Genomic DNA, 19,091 nt, shown 5'->3' with positions numbered 1-19,091 from the left:
AAATGTCCTATTTGTTAAACTAAAAATGTCGTGTTGGGCTGGAGAAATGGCTCAGTGGTTAAGAGCATTGCCTGCTCTACCAAAGGTCCTGAGTTCAATTTCTGGCAACCACATGGCGGCTCACAACCATCTGTAATGAGGTCTGGTGCCCTCTTCTGGCCTGCAGACACAGACAGAATATTGTATACATAATAAATAAATAAATAAATATTAAAAAGAAAAATGTCATGTTATTATAAGGAATAAACTGAATTTAAGGGAGAATAATGTAAACACTAAAGAAACCTGGGTGTGGTAGAGCAGACCTAGAATCTCAGCACTGAGGTGGTGGATGCAGGAGGAGTTCCCAATCATCCTTTCTCACGGCTTAGTTCAAGACTAGCCTGGGCTACATAAGACCTTGTCTCAATGAAAGAAAAAGTAAAAAATCATAAAACAGTCTAAATTCTACCATGTTTATGTGCATATAAGTGCAACTTGACTTTTTTTAATCCACATTTTATTTTTTTGTGAATAGGCTCTAATTTTATTGGTACTGAAGTAGAACATTGTGATTTATTTTTGCAGTTTGTTGTGGAATTTTCTGTGCCCAAGCTTTCTTATCAGTTTGTATGCTTTTCTCTTCTAGGCAAATAAAGTCCAGAACATTTCTTTAATTTATTGGTTATCTGGATTTCTTTTTTCAAACAGTAGTACTCCAGAGGTGTTGGTGTAGTCCCTTGATCTGAGTAGGAACTAGGAATTCTTCTTGTGGACAGTTTGGTCATCTTGCCGGCAGTGGCCTGCTTTATTCACATGTCATATTAGCGTATTGGCTTCGCGTCCTGGGAGGAGTTGGCAGCTAAGGCTTACACTTCATTTTTTACTTTATTGCCTATAATAGTAAAAATATACTATTTTAAGCCCCATGCTAAAATTTATTTAGTGAATATAAATAGATCTTCCCTCTTCCGTGTCTGTGGTTTGTGGGTGTGGGTTGTCAGGTACATGTTGTATGTCTCTGTCCATCTGTTTCCCTGTATGGGTAAGCAAGGGTCACTGTGCCAACCTTTTATCACCTGAGTAAACATTGAACTAGTAAGGGTCCTCATGCTTGCAAGGCCAGTACTTTACCCAGGGGTATTTTTAATACCAAAATTGAATTATACCTGATTTTTCCCCCTGTGATGCATTTTATATGAAGGAGTATACCTGAAACAATTATTTAAGTTTCTGGTTCTCCAACTTCCTCAAAAATTTTTTGTAAGATTTAAGACACAGATATCTCTGGTCTGGGTGTGATGGTGCACACCTTTAATTCTAGGGAGGCAGGGAGGCAGAGGCAGGTGATCCTCTGAGTTCAAGGCCAGCCTGCCTAATCTACAGATTTAAGATTTTACACAGAGTAAATTTTGTCTTGCAAAACCAAAAGACTCCAGGCAGTAGTGGCTCATGCGTTTAATCCCAGGAGGCAGAGGTGCATTTCTCTGAGTCAGAGGCCAGCCTGGTCTACATAGTGAGTTCCAGGACAGGCAGGGCTGCACGGAGAAACCCTGTCTTTAACTCCTCCACACACAAAAGTGTGTTTGAATTGTTTCAGATCAGTGGAGTAAACAGAGTGTTTTCCCTCTGAAATGGCAGTCTCTCTGTGCTTTCTTTTCCAGTACCAAGACACCAGCTCAGGTTTAAATATGTTAAAGTCATACTAACAGACATTGTGCTTTCAACATACCACATGTAAAAAGATTGCCTTTTTGTGTCATATTGGTATCTTAAACATCATTAAATAAAATCTTATTTAAATGGAAGATTTGACTTCAAAAATTTTATTCTAAAATATATATATATAGTACTTTGGAAATGATCTTTTTTCTTTTAAATTGCCATTATTATAAACTTTGTATTGATCCCTCTCCAATTAATGATGAGTTTACCTTTTTCAGGGTATGTTAGAGCCTACCAAGGAACCATTGAAACCACTGTCTGCTGCAGAAAAAATTGCTTCTATTGGTCAGACAACCATTATGACACCAGAAATGAACACATGTACATCTGATCCATTCCAGGTAAAAATATTTGTATGTGTTGTAAGCGTGTATAAGGACACATAATTACACATACTGGTTTATTTTCTTTAATATATCTTTTATCGTTATATTTGTAAAACTTTATAGTAGATGTGTTTTGATTGTTAATTAACACTCTTAGAATATAATGGACAAATTATCTGTAATTTTCAAAAATAAAAAGATAGCCAGGCAGTGGTGGCACACGCCTTTAATCCCAGCACTTAGGAGGCAGAGGCAGGCGGATCTCTGTGAGTTCAAAGGCAGCCTAGTCTACAAAGCACGTTCTAGGACAGCCAGGACTACAAAGAGAAATCCTGTCAAAAAAAAAGAAAAGAAAATGATGCGTAAAATATAGGTCTGATCCTTTCAAGTATGTTTCAGGAAACATCTGTTGTTAACTGCTGTATGCCACTGTGGCTTATTCTTGGGCATAGTTTAAAGTTCATTTCCAAGCCAGAATATCACTGGCTCAGTAAGATAGCCAGGTTTGGAGTGCACACCGCCTGGCTCTGTGATGGTGGGGCAGAATGCCTCAGTTACTCTTTTCCTTGCCCTCACACTGCACTCGCAGGCCCACACTGCTCTGGGATACTTACTGAAAATGGAGCTTTTGTATCGCAACGTTCATGTCAGTTTTTCTTCTTTCCTCTTGTCCCCCTCTATACAGCCGTCCCCGTCACTATTGCTTATTCCTTTGGAGTTAGCTGTTGCTTGTCATTTTGCCCCTACAGCTTAGAAACTTCTGGTCATAACTTTACACCATGTTATATTCTTACATAATTTAATTCAGACTTAACTGAAGGCATATTTCTAGGTAACCAAATGAAATACATGTATTTTAATTTAGAATTCCATGCCTGTGATTCACCTTAAAATAGGACCTGAAGTGCATCATAAAGATCTTCATATAAAGTCCACTAGTCATTGGGACACCATGTATAATTTTTATGTCACTTTTTTGGTCCATACAGTAATGCTGTTGTGTCTGGTGGTGGTTGTGCTTTTCAGGTGGCATGACAGTAATCTGTAATACTGGAAGCTTGCGAATTATATCAGAAATACCTGTTCCCTATCTTGTTTTTCTTTCTTTTCCTCCCCAGAAACCATAAACCGCGCTTCCTTTTGTTTTCATTTTTAGCATCACTGAACCACACTGCCACACCACAGCTGCCTATTTTCTTCTCAGTCTGCCTACTCCATCCCAACTTAAATATTTGCCTCATGGTGTGGGTCCCCCCCCCCCAACCTGAGTATGACTTGTCAGTCCTATAACCGTTGTTGAGGGATTTGAAAGCCTTGGAGCCAAGTGTACTGACACACCTGTAACTCCAGCGCTTGGGAGACTGAGGCAAGGAGATCTTGGATTCAGACTGAGGGGGAACTAGTAATGACACCATGAAAGTGTGAAAAGGTAAAAGCCTCGGAAGGAGGGGACACCAGGGTAGCTTTTGTGTGTGTGCGTGGGGGGTCGGGTCTTGAACTCACATTTCATTATGCGGAGGCGAGTATGGCTGACATCATCCCCCTGTCATCAGTAGCAGCTTCAGCCATTGATAGAGCTATTTTAGTTGTGAATGAGAAGGTTAAGACCGGGGCTGGGGAATGGATACCATGTACCCCCTTTTCAGTAAGGAAACATACCTGGATACGCCGAATGACTTGCCCAAGGTTGTACATCAGTGGGTCTCCTTTCGCCAGCCTCCATATTTCTGTTCTTGTTAGCACTAGATTTTCCCCACAATTAGTTTTTAGCTTATTTGAAATAATTACAGATATCCAAGTTATTTCAAAGGTAGAACAAAGAAAAGCCCTTTGCCTATGTACCCTCTTGGCTACCTTTTACATAATTATAGTAAATATAAAGTATAATCAGGAATAAGATATGATCTTGTTTATATAGCTATGAACCCCTTGGTCACATATGTGGATGCAGGTAACTACCCCACAATCAACTTAGAGAATGTTCACTCGCCACAGAGAGCGTCTTAGGAGCTGAGAATGTAGCCAGGCCCTTGGGAGCTGTGTACAGCACAGACGTGGAACAAAGACACCCTCAGTGGTCACTCTCCCTGCTGTCCCACGTCTGTCAGCCCTGGCATCTCTTAATGTCAACATTTTACTTGGTTTTATACCTTCCTCCTCAGCTTCTAAGCTGGACAGACTGAGCTTGATTTATGGAGATTAAATGCTTATATTAATTTGCCTATCCCTATTTTACCAAAACAATTATATTATCTTCCCCAAAGAACTAATTCATGTCCCTATCCTACATATAATAGTATCTTTCCCCAGGAAAAAAAAGTAAGCATAATGTTGTAATAGCACCTTCCTTAAAGTGAAGCACGGCTAGAATGCCGACAACATGGATGTAAATGAGCAACAACATGTTGTATTTAAAATCTAATACAGTCAACAAAAGAGAAAACAAAAACAGTTTTCTGTATAAAAAAATCTTAAAATGAAGTTACTGCTTATTTAAAGAACGTCTGCCAACTATCTTCTATTTGATGTTACATTGTTCACTTTATGTTATGAACTTTAAAAACCTAGAGTAGTCAAAGCAGTTGTAAGAATTCACTGTCGTGCATAAATCCCCTAGGTAGTGCATGCAGTGATCTCACTGGGAGGACCGAAGAGGAGTGCGAGCTCAAAAACCAGCCTAGCTTCACATAGTCAGTTTAAGGCCACCCTGAGCAACAAAACAATACCCTGTCTCAAAAAAAGGAAAAAAAATCTGATTGCAAGTAATTTCTAAGCCAGAAAACTTGACTAAAATAAATCCCTGGCCTGTTCTGGAGGTACGCACGACATATCTGCAGTCTAGCTGTTGAATAGCTGGAAGCACAAGGACCACAGGTTTGAGACTCGGCTGAGAAATTTATCTCAATAATATATTAATTTATTAATTGGACTGGAGAGATGGGTCGGTGGTTAAGAACACTTGCCTGTGCAAGCATGAGGTCCTAAGTTTGAATAACCGTGGACATATCCACTCGAAGCCTGTAACCCAGTGCTGTGCAGGACAGAGACAGGAAGGTCCTAGGGCCTGCTGACTGGCAGCCTAGCCCCAGGTTTGCTGAGGGACCCTGTCTCAAAGGAGTAAGATAGAGTGTGAAGCAGGATGTCCAGTGTCTTCCTCTCCCCCCCCCCCCTACTCACACACAAATTCTTTCTCTCTCTCAGACACACACACTTAAATATCTGGAAATCAACACTTTAAAAATGTACATCCTAGCAAGGCATGGTGGTGCACACCTTTAATCCCAGCACTCAGAGGCAGAAACAAATTGATCTCCTGAGTTTGAGGCCAGCCTGGTCTACACAATGAGTGAGTCCCAGGACAGCCAGGACCTTGTCTCAAAAACAAGCAAAAAAGTATACATCCCACTTACTAGGAGTCAGGAAACTTGTAAAGAACTAGAGATTCTGGAATCTGTTCCTTCTCATCTTATGTATCCTGAGACCAGCGAAGTTAGTATAGATCATATGTACCTAGTTACCGTCTTCAACAGTCCAAATTCACTTTCGGTTTAGTTCCTTCTCGTTATGTTGCACCTTATCTGCTAGTGTTACATGGCTAGTTTTTAAAATTAATGTAGTCACTAAAAAAATTAAAAATGTGTGTTTTAAATCCTTTTCTTGAAATCTAACAGTTTAAAACACAACTTGAGAAAGATTAAAATAGAATTGCAGAATCAGTCCATAAGTTTGTTTGAAAATTTAAAGATACTCCATTTGTTGGATGTAAATTTTATAATGTCAGTAAGTATACTGTTTATCAATTCTGCAATTTCAGATTATGTTAATATTTGCAAATAACCTGAAATTGTATACTATCCAAATTTTGTCTATAGGTACATTGTTGCCTAATGATCTTGCTATATTTTGGGGATTTTGCTTTAAGGATTCTTTACGTTGCTACTACCTGCACTGATTAATTTTAATTTTTTGTTTGTTTGTTTGTTTTTATTGTTTTCAACTCTAGGAGTCTCTACCACCCGTCCAGTTTGACTGGAGTAGCAGTGGCCTTACTAACCCTTTAGATGGTACGTCTCTCCGTAGAGCCTCTAGCACCAGAGCTAGAGTTAAGAAAGCTACACAGTTCAGACAGACTTCTCTCTGCTGATTTCCTTTTTTGTTTGAACATAACTTCTTACTCTTATCTTTGGAAATTCAGGCTTTCTTTCTAAATAGTAATTGCTCAAGATACCAGCCATTACTATTATCAACAATATCAATGCCCAAGTATTGGTAGTAATAGCAAGGTAAAGTTTTAATTCCTTTATCTTAAGTCAAAATTAAATAGTTTAAATGATATTTTAGCTAGAACCAATTTATTTGAATGTTTTATAGCATTACTTTGTGAAATTTTCTTGGGTACAAAGTCTTGTGATTAGAGGTTGCTTCAAAGCATAAAGCACAATTATTCACTTAACCAAAAACTACGCAGATAGATCCATATTTATTGATATAATGTAGTTTTCGGATTCAGTAGCATTTTATAGAGTACTTAAATGCAAATGGACGATGAATGATTTTCATGATTCTTTTAAAATAACTTATCTCCAAATACTAACAGAAGTCAGTGGTTCTTCTTACAACTTTAAAACTCTGAGCAGGGAGTACCTTACACAAGTGCTGTAGGGTCTTTAACACACAGTGCTAGTTTCAGAGCCCGTGCTAGGGGTTTTCAGTGGACCCTGAGTTCTAATTGCTTCCTCAGCCGTTTGAGCCATTGTCTAGAATATCTGTTACCATCATCTCAGTGGCATTTACCATCCCATTGCCTGAGACACTGCTGCCCGCTTTTCCTTGTAGCTAGGCTCCTAGGGCACCTGGAAACCATCAATTGAATGTCCTGCTGAAGGAAAGCCTGGATGCACCTTTTGCTACTATTGTCTGGTGTCTTCAGTCAAATCATCATGCTTTTTATTAACAACTTCTTTAAAAATGTATACTATTTGTGATTACTGTTGCAGAGTTAAAGGGGAACAGTACAGCTTGCACATCAGGGTAGGGCAGTTACACGTCCATATTACTTAAAATACGTTAAAGTATTGATGCATGTCCTGAAGCTCACAACTTTGTCATTGTTTTTTAAAAAGCATTAGAAACCAGAAATTGTTCATAGAAACTAACATGAAAGATTGGGCATGTAGTGATTTAATGTTGGGTTAAGATTAAGTATTGTTTCCCTTTAACTAGTCTGCTTTCCCTGGTCTTTCTGATACCTTTCAGTTTTGGTTAAAAGAACTGACTTCTAGCTAAAACCTAACAAAGTGTTAACATTCTTTACATTGTACATGAGAAAATGTACATTGAGTTAAATTGTTACTTTAGTTATGAAAACCTAATACTGTACACGTTGTTTTAATGTTGATTTTTAAAATGTGTAATGACTACTAATTATAACCTGCATGTTCAAGTGTGTGTCTTACCCCTTTTTACACATAACCCCTCCTCCCTTGGCTTACCTTCTGTGTGGCTGCCTACCAACACGGTCACTGAATTCCAAGCTAGTGGAGGTTCCACTCTTCTGAACCTTGATTTCTTTGGGCCCGTGGATGACAGTAGCTCTAGCAGCAGCACAATCCCAGGTCAGCAGAGTGTTTAAGCACAGTTCTGGTTACTTACTAAAGCATGACCACACTTGACTTTCCTATAAACAAGGAAACAGCTAGATGATGGCTCTCTTGCACTTTTCCTTCCCCGTCCCACTTTCCAATGCCTGACTGTAAGAAACAACTTACACGGGATACATTTTAAAGAAAACTTTCTCATTTTCAGAGTTGGCAGTGGTTTCTACAGTAATACAGCCCTACTGGCTTTAGACAACTAAGGATATTTTGTTTTTCACCTCTCTAAGTGGAAAATGTATTTATATGCTTATTTTGAAAGCATATTCTATAAAGCCATTTGAAAGTAACACTAGTTTAGAAAGAGAAGAATGTTTCAGTACACAAAGATGGCTTCATGTTATAGTGTCTATAATAATGTAAATTTTACAAATTCTAGCATTTTAATTAGTTCTTATTAGTGCTGCTAAATATGTAATTGAATCCAAAATGTTGGAATCTAGCATGTCCCACATCAAAAAAATGACTGTTTTTATGTAGCTCTTAAATAGAAAGCATACTGTTAGTTTCCATAGAGCAATAAAAATGTTAACAAAAGTTAATAGAAGAAAGTAATTGCTATGAACCTAACCCTAAAAGTTAACTCACTATACCTGTTAATGTTCAGCCCTGCAGTTCATTAACTAAAAGACTAATGTACTTTGTCGTTTTCTAACCAAATAAAAGATGGAAATTATAATGGCATTTTAATGTTTACATTTTATTGAATATGATTTTAATGAGTCCCTGCCATCCCAAGTTGTGATCTGGTAATCATTGATCATCAGACAGCTACTGGGGTTCTGTTCAGATGCTAACTTCTGGAATGCATATTGAGGATTCCCTTCTGTACCTACTAGTGGCCAGTTTTGTAGCTAGTTCCTGAGAATTGGGGGTATTTTGTTTGGGGTGAGTCTGTTAGGTAACCTAGCCACCACTTCAGTGGTTTCCCAGCCGTGGTGGTATAGGAAGGAGAACAACAGAGTCAGCTAAGGGCAAGCCTGGACCCAGGATGCCATCTCTCATAGCCAGCTGCGGAAACCTGCCCCTGCCGCAGGAAAGCCATAGATCCTAGAGTAGAATGACAAGATCTCTCAAGTCTAGCTACTAGTTTTCAAAATCCTTGTAAGTATATCCGGTTTTGCTACTTACTTAAATTTGATATTTTACAACTTAAAGTTCTACTAAGTATATCTGATTTATAGAACAGCCTGGGGGAGCTAGAATTGTCTGACAACTCATAATACTTACTGAAGGTAAAGGAGGAGCTGAGAATTATCCAGATCCTCTCAGCTGAGTTTGGTTGCAATCCGCATTATAATTAAAATGAGGCCACTTTCTCTTTGAGGTGCCTAAAACTTGGTTTAGATATTAAATCTGCTTATATTTTAAACTCATTTTGAACGCATTAATAGGAACACCAGTAACCTGATTGCTTAAATAAGTGCAGAGATTTCCTGATACCTGGGCTCAGGACACAGCTCCAAGTGTGAACTGTTTAATGCTGCGGTGGACGTGAGCACAGCATGGTCCAATGCAGTTTAACCCCTGTTAAAACTTTACAATTCTCAATTTTCATCAGTTTGCTCTAGCTGTGGACAAATTGGATTACAATAAATTTGCTTTGGCTTTTTATTGTTATTGGGTTTTATTAAAACTCCCCTCAAGCTCCAAGTATCATGCCTTCCTTAGTGCTCCATCTTAACACTTGTTTGTCCTTTTCAACTTGTTTATGGGAAAGTCATTTTATCTTAGCTTGCTGTTAATTATCTTGTGTGTGATTCTTAGGAGGCTGGCATAGACCTTGGATGGCTACTTAATTGTGTGATTAAGCTGTGCCTCATTAAAGTTCTGTTTAAAAAAACTTCCATTAAAAATTCTCTCTAGTTTTTAGTAGATAATTGCCTTGTCTCTAAAAACGTTAACTGTGGTTGTTACAGCTCTCAGTCATTGTTTGGTTTGGGGGCAGTTTATGGAGGGGAAGAATGCTTTGGGGGCCTAGAAAGGTGATTTTTTTTCTAGTCATGGTCAACACTATTGCTTTCAGTCTACACTTTACTCTGACAGCTGAGTGTCCAGTTTTATAAACCCACCTGAGATTTTGGCACTTCCCTGTTGCCAGTCAGAATGCAGGTGTTCTGTACCATATAGAGATCTAGAAGCTAACTTTTAGCTGTGGAAGAGGGAACAGTCTGGGCTCACTTGGTCTTTATACAGACAGCTACAGTTTTAAACATCTTAACTTTGGCCTGTATGCATATTGTAGAAAAAGTTAGGAAGTCTGTCTCAAAAGTGTATGTATGTGAATGGGCTGTTAAGCACTTGGGAGTCAGCATGCACCTTCTCTGGCCTTTCTCCCTTGGTGGGCTTGGTAGCCGTGGAAGCAGCTGTTCCTTTATTCCTGTAGACATCTGAAATCCACACTGCTACCTGCTCATCTGCAGGGTGGGTTCAGAAAGGAAAAAGCTTGTTCATACACTTAGATTTTTGTCTAATCTTGTAGGCTTTTCTTAAAAAATAAAATGAAGCCAAGTACAGTCACGTACGTACATCTGTAGTCCTAGCTGAGGCAGGAGGATCACCTGAACTGAGTTCAAGGCCAGTCTGAGCAATATTAAAGTGTCCTATCTCAATGAAAAAAGAGAAAGAAAACATTGGAGAAGCTATCAAACATTTTTTGTAAACTGATGCTTAACTATAGCCCCAACTTGGCTTCTCTTGTGCTGCTCCAGCTCGATATCTAAGGGAGACTGCACGCATACAAGTGAGTTGGAAATAAGCAGAGCTCCACTCACCTCTCTGGAGTGCGCTGCCCTCCCCACCTCTTACCTGAAGCACATCAGCATATTTCTAGTAATAACTTGATGTTCTGAGTAATCGCTCACACCTTTAGTCATAGTTAAGATAACAAGTCATTTCTACAGTGGAGACTTTATATTATTCTTCCAAGTCTCTGACATGGAAGAAAATCCTGGAGTTAAAAAAAAATAGATAAGATGGGATTAGATCAAAGTTCAAAATGAGGTTCATTGACTGATTTAAAAATTGAGAATGTTGAGCTCAAGAGGTGGCTCAGTGGTCAAGAGCACTGGCTGCTCTTCCAGAGGCCCTGGGTTCAATTCCCAGCCCCTACATAGAATCTCACAACTGTCTGTAACTCCAGTTCCAAAGGATCCAAACACCTTTTCACAGACATACAGCCAGGCAAAACATCAACGCACATAAAATAAAAAATGTTTTAAAAAGTTGAGAATGTTGGAGGTCAGATGTGGTAACTCATGCCTATAACCCAACACTCAGGAAGCTCAGGCAGGATAATTGTCATTCATGAGTCAAAGCCAGTGTGGGTTGTAGAGTAAGAACCCATCTCAAAAAATCAAAGACAGAAGTTGAGATTATCATGGCATGCTTATTCTATTTATAAACACTGAGGATGTGTCAGAAATGAATGTAAGATGGAGTGATAGATTCCTGAAGCATTTGAGAGGCATCAGCTACATACAGCATTAATTCCAAAAAGGAATTGTTATGTTCCTTCTACAGATACTTCAGAGCCTACTGTTTAATTAAAAATAAATAAATAAACATGGGGTTAATAGTTTCAGTAGTTAGGAGCACTGGCTGTTGTTGGAAAGGACCTGGGTTCTGTTCCCAACACCTACATGGTGGCTCACAACTATCTCACTCAAGTTCCAGGAGCTCCTGTGTCCCCTTCTGGTCTCCTCAGGCATGCATGTGATGTGTGTACATAATTAAGACAAACACACATAAAATGAAAAAGGAAACCCAGGTAGCTCAAGCAGGTAAAGGTGCTTGCTGCCCAGGCCTGGTGACCTGAGTTCAATCCCCAGAAACCATGTGAGGTTGGAAACTGAGAGCCAGCTGCACAAAGTTAGCTGGCACCCACCCACTGTGGCACCCACCCACTGTGGCACATTCACTAGAGTAGTATGTGATCTGACAGTGAGTGCTTATGCAGACTCAGTTGTGGCTAGGTATTGCTGTTGCGTTTGGATTGTGGCTCACTGTAACCGTGCAGCTTGCCCTCACTCACTATCGTTCTGTGCTGTAAGGTGTGGATCCAGAGTTGTATGAATTAACAACTGCTAAGCTGGAGACCTCCACCTCAAGCCTCAAAGTGACTGATGCATTTGCGAAGCTCATGTCTACGGTGGAGAAGACGAGCACGTCGACCAGGTAAGGCACTCTAACTCTGCCCTGACTTTGGGTCCTGGTGTAAGCAGCCACAAGCAAAGCATGCCAGCGGCAGTGTTTGTGTTACATGTGTTAAAGCCGGTAGGTAGATGGCGAAGCCTAGGAAACATCATCAAATTAACGTTCCATGACAAACTTTATTGGAGATTAACAGACCATGTTTCTCTTTCCCACACTCCTCCATAGAAAACAATTCTGGTAAAGTATTAAGGTGCTGGTGCCACTGAGGAATGCCCCCCGTCCCTTCATATTTGTGGAGAAAAGCATTTTTCCAGACTGGCGTCACACAGACTACCAGGTTTACTTTGAAGCTAAAACAGTAAAGATAAGACCTTTTTATTTTCAGAACATTTTCTATTGTACACCCTAACTTGAGGCTTCGTACACTCCTTTTTTTTTTTAAGATTTATTTATTTATTTTGTATACAACATTCCTTCCATGTGTGCTTGCAAGCCAGAAGAGGGCACCAGATCTCATTATAGATGGCTGTGAGCCACCATGTGGGTGCTGGGAATTGAACTCAGGACCTCTGGGAGAGCAGCCAGTGCTCTTAACCGCTGAGCCATCTCTCCAGCCCTTCGTACAGTCCTTTCCCAAACTTATGGAGAGCCTCTTTAGGGACAGTTTCCTCCTGGTATTAGAACTGTCACTTGGACCTTGTATTTAGAGTTTAACACAGTTAAGTAATCCTTGCCTTGACACACTAGGCATCAGATAAGCCAGTTCCTAGTAGAAGGGAGTTGTTCCTGGCAGGACATCAGTAGTGCCAGCGCAGGCACTGATTGGTTAGATTCTCCGTTTCCCAGACGACCGTCAGGCTGCATTTCCTAGAGGGATGTTTGTGTGTCAGTTGCCCACTTTGGGAGAAGTTTAGAAATTCCAATTGGATAACACATGCCACTTAGATTTGTCTTTTAAAGTTAATTCTTTCATAAGAAACATCTATTTCTTCATTTTTTTTATAATTTGTTTAAAAAAAATCTTAGCTTAAGTGATTGCGGTCTCTTTTTGTTTGTTTTTGAAGCAGGGTCTCTGTGTAGCTTTGGCTGTCCTGAAACTTGTTATAGGAACCAGGCTGGCCTTGAACGTAGAACCCTCTGCATCTGTCTCCCCAGTGCTGGGGTCAAAGCTGTGCACCACCACCGCCGCTGCCACCACCACCCCCTGACTTAGATGACCGTAGTGTCTGCTGAGCTTTATTCTCTGTGGGTGTCTACTCAACAGATAGTAGTGGGTTTGAAAAGCTGCCATTACTGCTTTTATGACTGTAGATGCCTTTAACCTTCCCAGGAAATAGATTTGGAGCACGTAGGTCCTTTTATCCACAGGTTCACTGCATTGCTGTAATGGCCCTGCAGTTCTTTGCCTTTAAATGAACCTTCTGTTAATGTCGTCTGTTGTGGGATCCCTCCCTGTTTCTGAGCCAGCCCTGCTGCTTCCTTACCTTTCCCCTGCACCACCTAGAGAACTTCCCGGCTGCGACAGTTCATCCTCTGTGCCAGTAGGAGGAGCTCTACCCACGTCGTTAGCTGTGCTCCTCACTGTATTTATTGCCCAACCTCTTTTACTACTAAAGGTCTCCCTCATCTTCTGAACGAAAAGAAGAAACTAAAATTGTAGCACACATCTAGGAGGCAAGTTGTAGCAGCCAAAGAGATTCTCTTAATAATTACCTGACCTTTCTGTTAGTGAGGTCCTGGAGAACAAGCCCAGGACCTGGCATACTCTAGGTTCTTACCACTGGGCTGTTTTCTCAGATTCACTTTGACATGTAAATGAAATATATTGAAAACAAGCTGCCAACTTTGGATTTCATTTTGAAGGATGTTTTGTTCTTGGAAAACAGTGAGAAAAAATATCCACCTCTTAGTACTTAAAATTATAAAGTATCACCAGAGGAGTTCGGGGGTTTCGTTTTTATTTTTGTTTTTGCAGGGGTGAGAGCTGTTTTCTTGTGTTTGTTTGTGTCAATGCTGAGATCAAACTGAAAGCCTCTGCATGCTAGTCAAATGTTTAAAAGCAGCGTCAGCCCCGGACTTCCAATAACAGTTTTTAGTTGTACTTAGAAAAGACAGGCAAGTGTGAGATTTCAAAAGGCTCTTTCAATACCTTCATCTTTAGGATTTATTTCTTTTTCTTTGTAAGTAAAGGTTAGCAAAAGCAACTTGGCTCTTATCATTACATAAAAAGGTTAAATGAAAGAGCTTTATGAGAGCTATGAGATAAGAAAGGGTTAAAATAGGTGTAGTGTCAAAGCCTATAATTTGAGCACTCAGAAAAGCTGAGGCAGGAGCATCATAAACTTGAGACCAGCCTCGGCTACAAAGAGAATTCTGTCTCTAAGAGCAAAGAAACTGTAGTTGAGATAGAGAAGGACATTTAACATGGAACGTGTCTTTTTTCCATGTCTCAACTGATGGGCAGACACTGTGGGCATCAGTTCTCTCCTTGTGGTTCCAGGATTGAACTCAGGTCGTCAGGGTCCTTGACTGACTGAGCCCTTTTGTAGGCTGACATTATTTCCTAAGAGCCTTTGAATATTAAGGGAACATGATGGGTCTTTCTTCCCATGGACTGTAATTTCTCACTTCACTTCTTGTTTATTGTGGCGGGTGTTTTGATGTGCTTTGTTTGACCAGGCCAGTTTGTCTTTCCTTAAGCAACCTGGTAGCTGCACTGGAGGGGCCACCACCTGATGTCAGACTTTGTGCAAACCAAATTGGCATAGCACAGGACAGGCCTGTGCCGCTGCGTCTGGCTGTGGCGGGTGCGTTGTTCCCAGGCGAGCACTGCACCCTGGTCTGCATTGCCAGCGCTCGTGTGTTGTCTTTAGAGAAACCCAAGCTCTTAGTTTGAAGATGGTTCCATCTTCTTGCTCAACTGTCCTGTTATGGAGAAAGGTTATTTTCTAATTTAAATTTCTAGTTTAAGTTAGTGCATAGCCAGCTATGCACTATGGTAGCTACAGAGAGGCCACTAACTGACATGTGTACAAGCCAAAGCACTAGTGGCTGACAGGAATGCTTTGGGGTTCTCAGTTTTGGATTTTGTTGATAAAATCTTTCTCTTTCTTTCCTGTGTGTAAATTTACTAGTTTTTAGTGGGCTCACAAAGCTTTGCAACTGACATCATTAAATTAACCCAGAAAATGTTTATTACTTTAAGCCTAAAATCTCCTGTATACATTTGCTTCTAATTCGGTACTCCTCACCCCTCCTAGGTGCCAGATTACAGATGTGCACACCACACAGGACTTTGCGGCTGTGGTGACTGGTTAACACAGGGGCTCCTGTTGCCCTCTGGCCTTGAACACCTGATCTCTTAGCATTCGCCTCCAGAGTGCTAGGATGTAATGTTTTGTGTTCCCACCAGTAGCAGGAGCTTTCCAGTTTCTCCACATTCTCTCCGAGCTTGTCTGACTTTTCAGTCGCAGCTATACCAGTGGGTATGAAGTTGTCGTCATTGTAATTTGCATTCCCCTGGTAGCAGAGCTACTGAGCATCTTCTGATGTGCTTATTAGCATTCATGCCACTGCCTCCAAGGATGCTGCTTCAGATTCTTTCCGTTTCCAGTCAGACCATTTGTAAGCTGTCCTTGTAGGCTACAAATACCAGACCTTGGGGTTGGAGAGATGGGTCAGTGGCTAACAGCACTGGCTGCTCTTTCAGCAGACCCAGGTTCAGTTCCCAGCACCCACATGGCAGATCACATCTGTCTGTAATTCCAGTTCCAGGACTTCCAACACCCTCAAACAGACACACATGCAGGCAGAACACTGATACATATAAAATAAAAATCAATATATTATATTTAAAAATACCACCTTTCTCAGGTACATATTTTTCAAATATTTGCTATTCTGTTATCTTTTCAGTTTTTATACCATGTATTGACACTCAAAAAAATTGGGTTTTATCAAAATCAAACTTTTATTTTGTTATTTGTACTTTAGGTTGAATGATTGACTGATTCAAAATCAGGAGAATTTTACACCTAAGAGTTTATAGTTCCACCCTTGTATGTGGGTCTTTAATGCATCTCAGTTTGGGGTTTGGTTAGTGCTTTTTGTTTGCTTTGAGACAGGGTTTCTCTGTGTAGCCTAGGCTGTCCTGGGACTTGCTTTGTAGACAAGGCTGGCCTCGAACTCAGATCTGCCTGCTTCTGACTACTGAATGTTAGGATTCAAGGCATGTGCCGCCACACCCGACTCTCTAATGCATTATTAATTCATTTTCATGTAGTGGAAGGTGGGAGAGGTCTATATTCTGTTCCTGCCGCCCTGCCCTGCATAGGGATATCTGGTTACCCTATTGAAAGGTCTCATCATGTCCATTTTTGGGGGGAGTGAATTGATCATAGGCCATGTTGGCCTGCCATTTGTGTGGGATCATTAACAAAGGTATATCTCAGCTAAAAGAGATGGAAAGCCATATAATTGTTCCCAAATTCTCAAGCATGTGCTGTGTATATTTTAATAAGAATAGTTCACACAAATAACTGCAAATCTTAAACATTGTAGGAACTTTTAAATTCAGTTCCCTATTGCCTCTGAAATCCTTTGGTCAAACCTGGGCCAGTTGTCAAAGTTGTGTCCTGGTTAAAAACTCCCCTTGTGCTCCCGACCCGCCTGTGCTCCACAAATGGGGAAATTGGCAGGACCACTTCTACTTCCTGGTGTTTTCTGAAGTAGTGTCCACTAGTTCTTTATTTCCCCAATCTTCTATAAACTGGAAATTATATCCAGAGGCTCGCAAATACAGGGTAATAAACATTTGTCTAGACTACGCCCGAGATCTCCCAGCACGTTGAAAACATCCGACACCCTGCTGACTGGATGGCAATGGGCTGCCATATTAGTGATGCTAAGACCCAGCCTAGGAAACAAGACACTTGCTTGACTTTGAAGTGATGCAGTTGTCTTCTACTTCCTCAAGCATCTGATGATGTGTTACCGTTAAGTGCGATCTAAATGTAAATTTTAATTTTTTTAAATGTAGGATAGCCATTATATATAGAAAAAAGTAGGACTGGGTTGAATATTGGTTCATCTGCTGATATGATTACCATAAAAGAAAGAACTAGGCTTTCTCTAGACAATTTCAAATGATCTTTGGTCTGAAATTGATCTGTGTACAAATATAATCTGTGTGACTATAATAATCCTTTCAGCATATTTCACAGCCTGGATGGTTTGGATGGCACTGTGCACTGGTTGGGCAAGTGTGATGCCCACTGGGCACTTTCTTCCGCTTGCCCAGTTCACCAGGAATTCTTGGGCACCTGTGATATGCTTCAGGCTACTTACTTGTTACAGTGAGGGAGAGGTGGTTAAATAGACATTATCCACAAGGCCAGAGTCCTGGAAGGTTTACAGATTGCCTCGCCTGGTTCCTGCCTGCACCGAGTTCTCATGCTGCCGCTTGCATCCCAGCTTGGCTGAAGGCTCTCTTGGAATTCCCCATTAGGTTAAGAAAGCCTGAGGTTAAGTGACTTACCAGGCCTTGCACCACACCTTTCATGTTGAGGTAATTTTGGTAGTTTTGCAGCAAGCAGGGGAAATCCAGATGGGCGGACTGTTAGCAAGGCTTTAGTACTCTACTTGCGCTTAGTAATGTTTGAAGACTGCTGGGTAGGTGCTTCCGGCCTTAACTAAAGCTTTGAGCCCATACACATGTGCATAGCAATGTCTGTATCCGATTATGCATGATTTCATGGACAACAAAAAGCCACATATATTGTTCTTCATTCAGCAACTAGCAGAGGAAAAGCCAATCAGATGCCCAAGACCATTGACTGCAAACCTTGAGATGGAATTCCCATTAACACATTTGTCTTTTCTCATTGGCTGATAGGAAACCAAAAAGAGAGGAACACCTAAGTGAAGAAGCTGTGAAGGTGATCGCCAGCCTTCCGGACTTAACCTTCATGCATGCCAAGGTGTTGATGTTCCCAGCCACACTGACACCTTCCACAAGCTCCCAGGAACAAGCAGAAGGATAGCTGGTTGAACTGGACAGTTTCAAATACTTTTTCCTTTCCTCTATCCCTTCCCTACCATCAAAAACATATCTGCTGTAATTTAAAAATGAATAAATACATTCAAGTTCAGCTGATTTGTTGGTAAGCCACACTAGAAAGGTATACATAGTAATGTATATTTATTTACATACTGAAGTCCTAAATTTATATTAGAAAAAAAGTGTAAATAATTGGGGATGAACATTTTTGAAGATTTATTCTTTTGTGTTGCTGGGGTGTATACATTTATGTCTTTGTGAAATACACTGGTGGTGTCCTTCTTAAAAAAAAAAAAAACTTTTGAAATAAAAAAAAAAATTAAAACCTCAAATCTCCACTGTCTGAAATCCCCTTCGGTCTCTTCTCACTGCACTGGCCGCTCTTCCTTTCCTCCTGGATGCGCTGTCACTTTCCCGTCACAAAGCTCAGTTTGGTCTGTGATGGGTTGTGTCAGGCCTGGCTTTTGTTAACTTTTCTGGGCTCTGTTTTAGTCTTTTCAGTCTTGCAGAGGTCATCAGAGGTCATCACTGCTCTCTGATTGTAGGGTGTGGATCACTATCAGAATTGGATTGGAGGCTTGACCGAGATTGTGCCTGTTTTAATTAGTTTGATTTGGAGAAGGACCAAATGATATGAATGTCTTAAAATGAAATTTGTTAGGAATCTTTCTGTTCTATCATACCATTATTTTTTGAGGATTTTGCACAGTGTAAAATGACATAATCATAGATTGCTATGGTTTAGGCTGTATATACAGTTAAAAAAAAAAACTATGGGTTTTAAATGTTTGGGGAAATTCCTATGGAAAAAAGAGAGCCATGTAGAGGAGCCTCTAACAAGGTCAATGTGCATGCCCAAGGCTTTTGAGATTTCAGTGTGTAAATTTCCTTTTAGCTTACACAATAATAAAATAATTTAAAAGAAATTTAGCCTTTTGTCTTTGTATTTAACATCTCAGTAATTCATTTGAATGTGAGGTTTTATTCAGAATTAATGACTTTTGTTCCAAATGAAGTGATTTGGTAGGACTTCTACCTGGTTAAAATCAGGAAGAATCAGAATCTAGTCTCTCAGAATTGAATTGTGAGGCTGGAGAGATGGCTCAGGGTCAAGAGCACTTGTTCTTATAGAAGACCCGTGGTGGTTCACAACCACCTATAACTTCAGTTCCAGGGGATCCGACCCTTCTGACA

General features: G+C 40.3%; 1 protein-coding gene across 2 annotated transcripts in view; it reads left to right on the top strand.

Annotated features, from left to right (window-relative positions):
• The window catches only part of Aftph (aftiphilin), a 65,976-nt gene extending 47,754 nt beyond the window's left edge, over nucleotides 1–18,222 (top strand). The window contains exons 6-10 of one of the 2 annotated variants that reach the window (XM_075944435.1): nucleotides 1,923–2,045; nucleotides 6,034–6,094; nucleotides 7,565–7,645; nucleotides 11,737–11,860; nucleotides 17,733–18,222. In XM_075944435.1, coding sequence (XP_075800550.1) covers nucleotides 1,923–2,045; nucleotides 6,034–6,094; nucleotides 7,565–7,645; nucleotides 11,737–11,860; nucleotides 17,733–17,880 — 537 coding nt within the window. In that variant the 3' untranslated portion in view covers nucleotides 17,881–18,222. The remainder of the gene's footprint in view (nucleotides 1–1,922; nucleotides 2,046–6,033; nucleotides 6,095–7,564; nucleotides 7,646–11,736; nucleotides 11,861–17,732) is intronic. The other variant, XM_075944436.1, reaches the window with a different exon arrangement.
• The last annotated feature ends 869 nt before the right edge of the window (nucleotides 18,223–19,091 follow it).

Source organism: Microtus pennsylvanicus, chromosome 12 (assembly GCF_037038515.1).
Source record: "Microtus pennsylvanicus isolate mMicPen1 chromosome 12, mMicPen1.hap1, whole genome shotgun sequence".
Classification (NCBI taxonomy): Eukaryota; Metazoa; Chordata; class Mammalia; order Rodentia; family Cricetidae; genus Microtus; species Microtus pennsylvanicus.
Note: the sequence above shows the minus strand (reverse complement) of the source record. Positions and strands in the feature narration are given on the sequence as shown.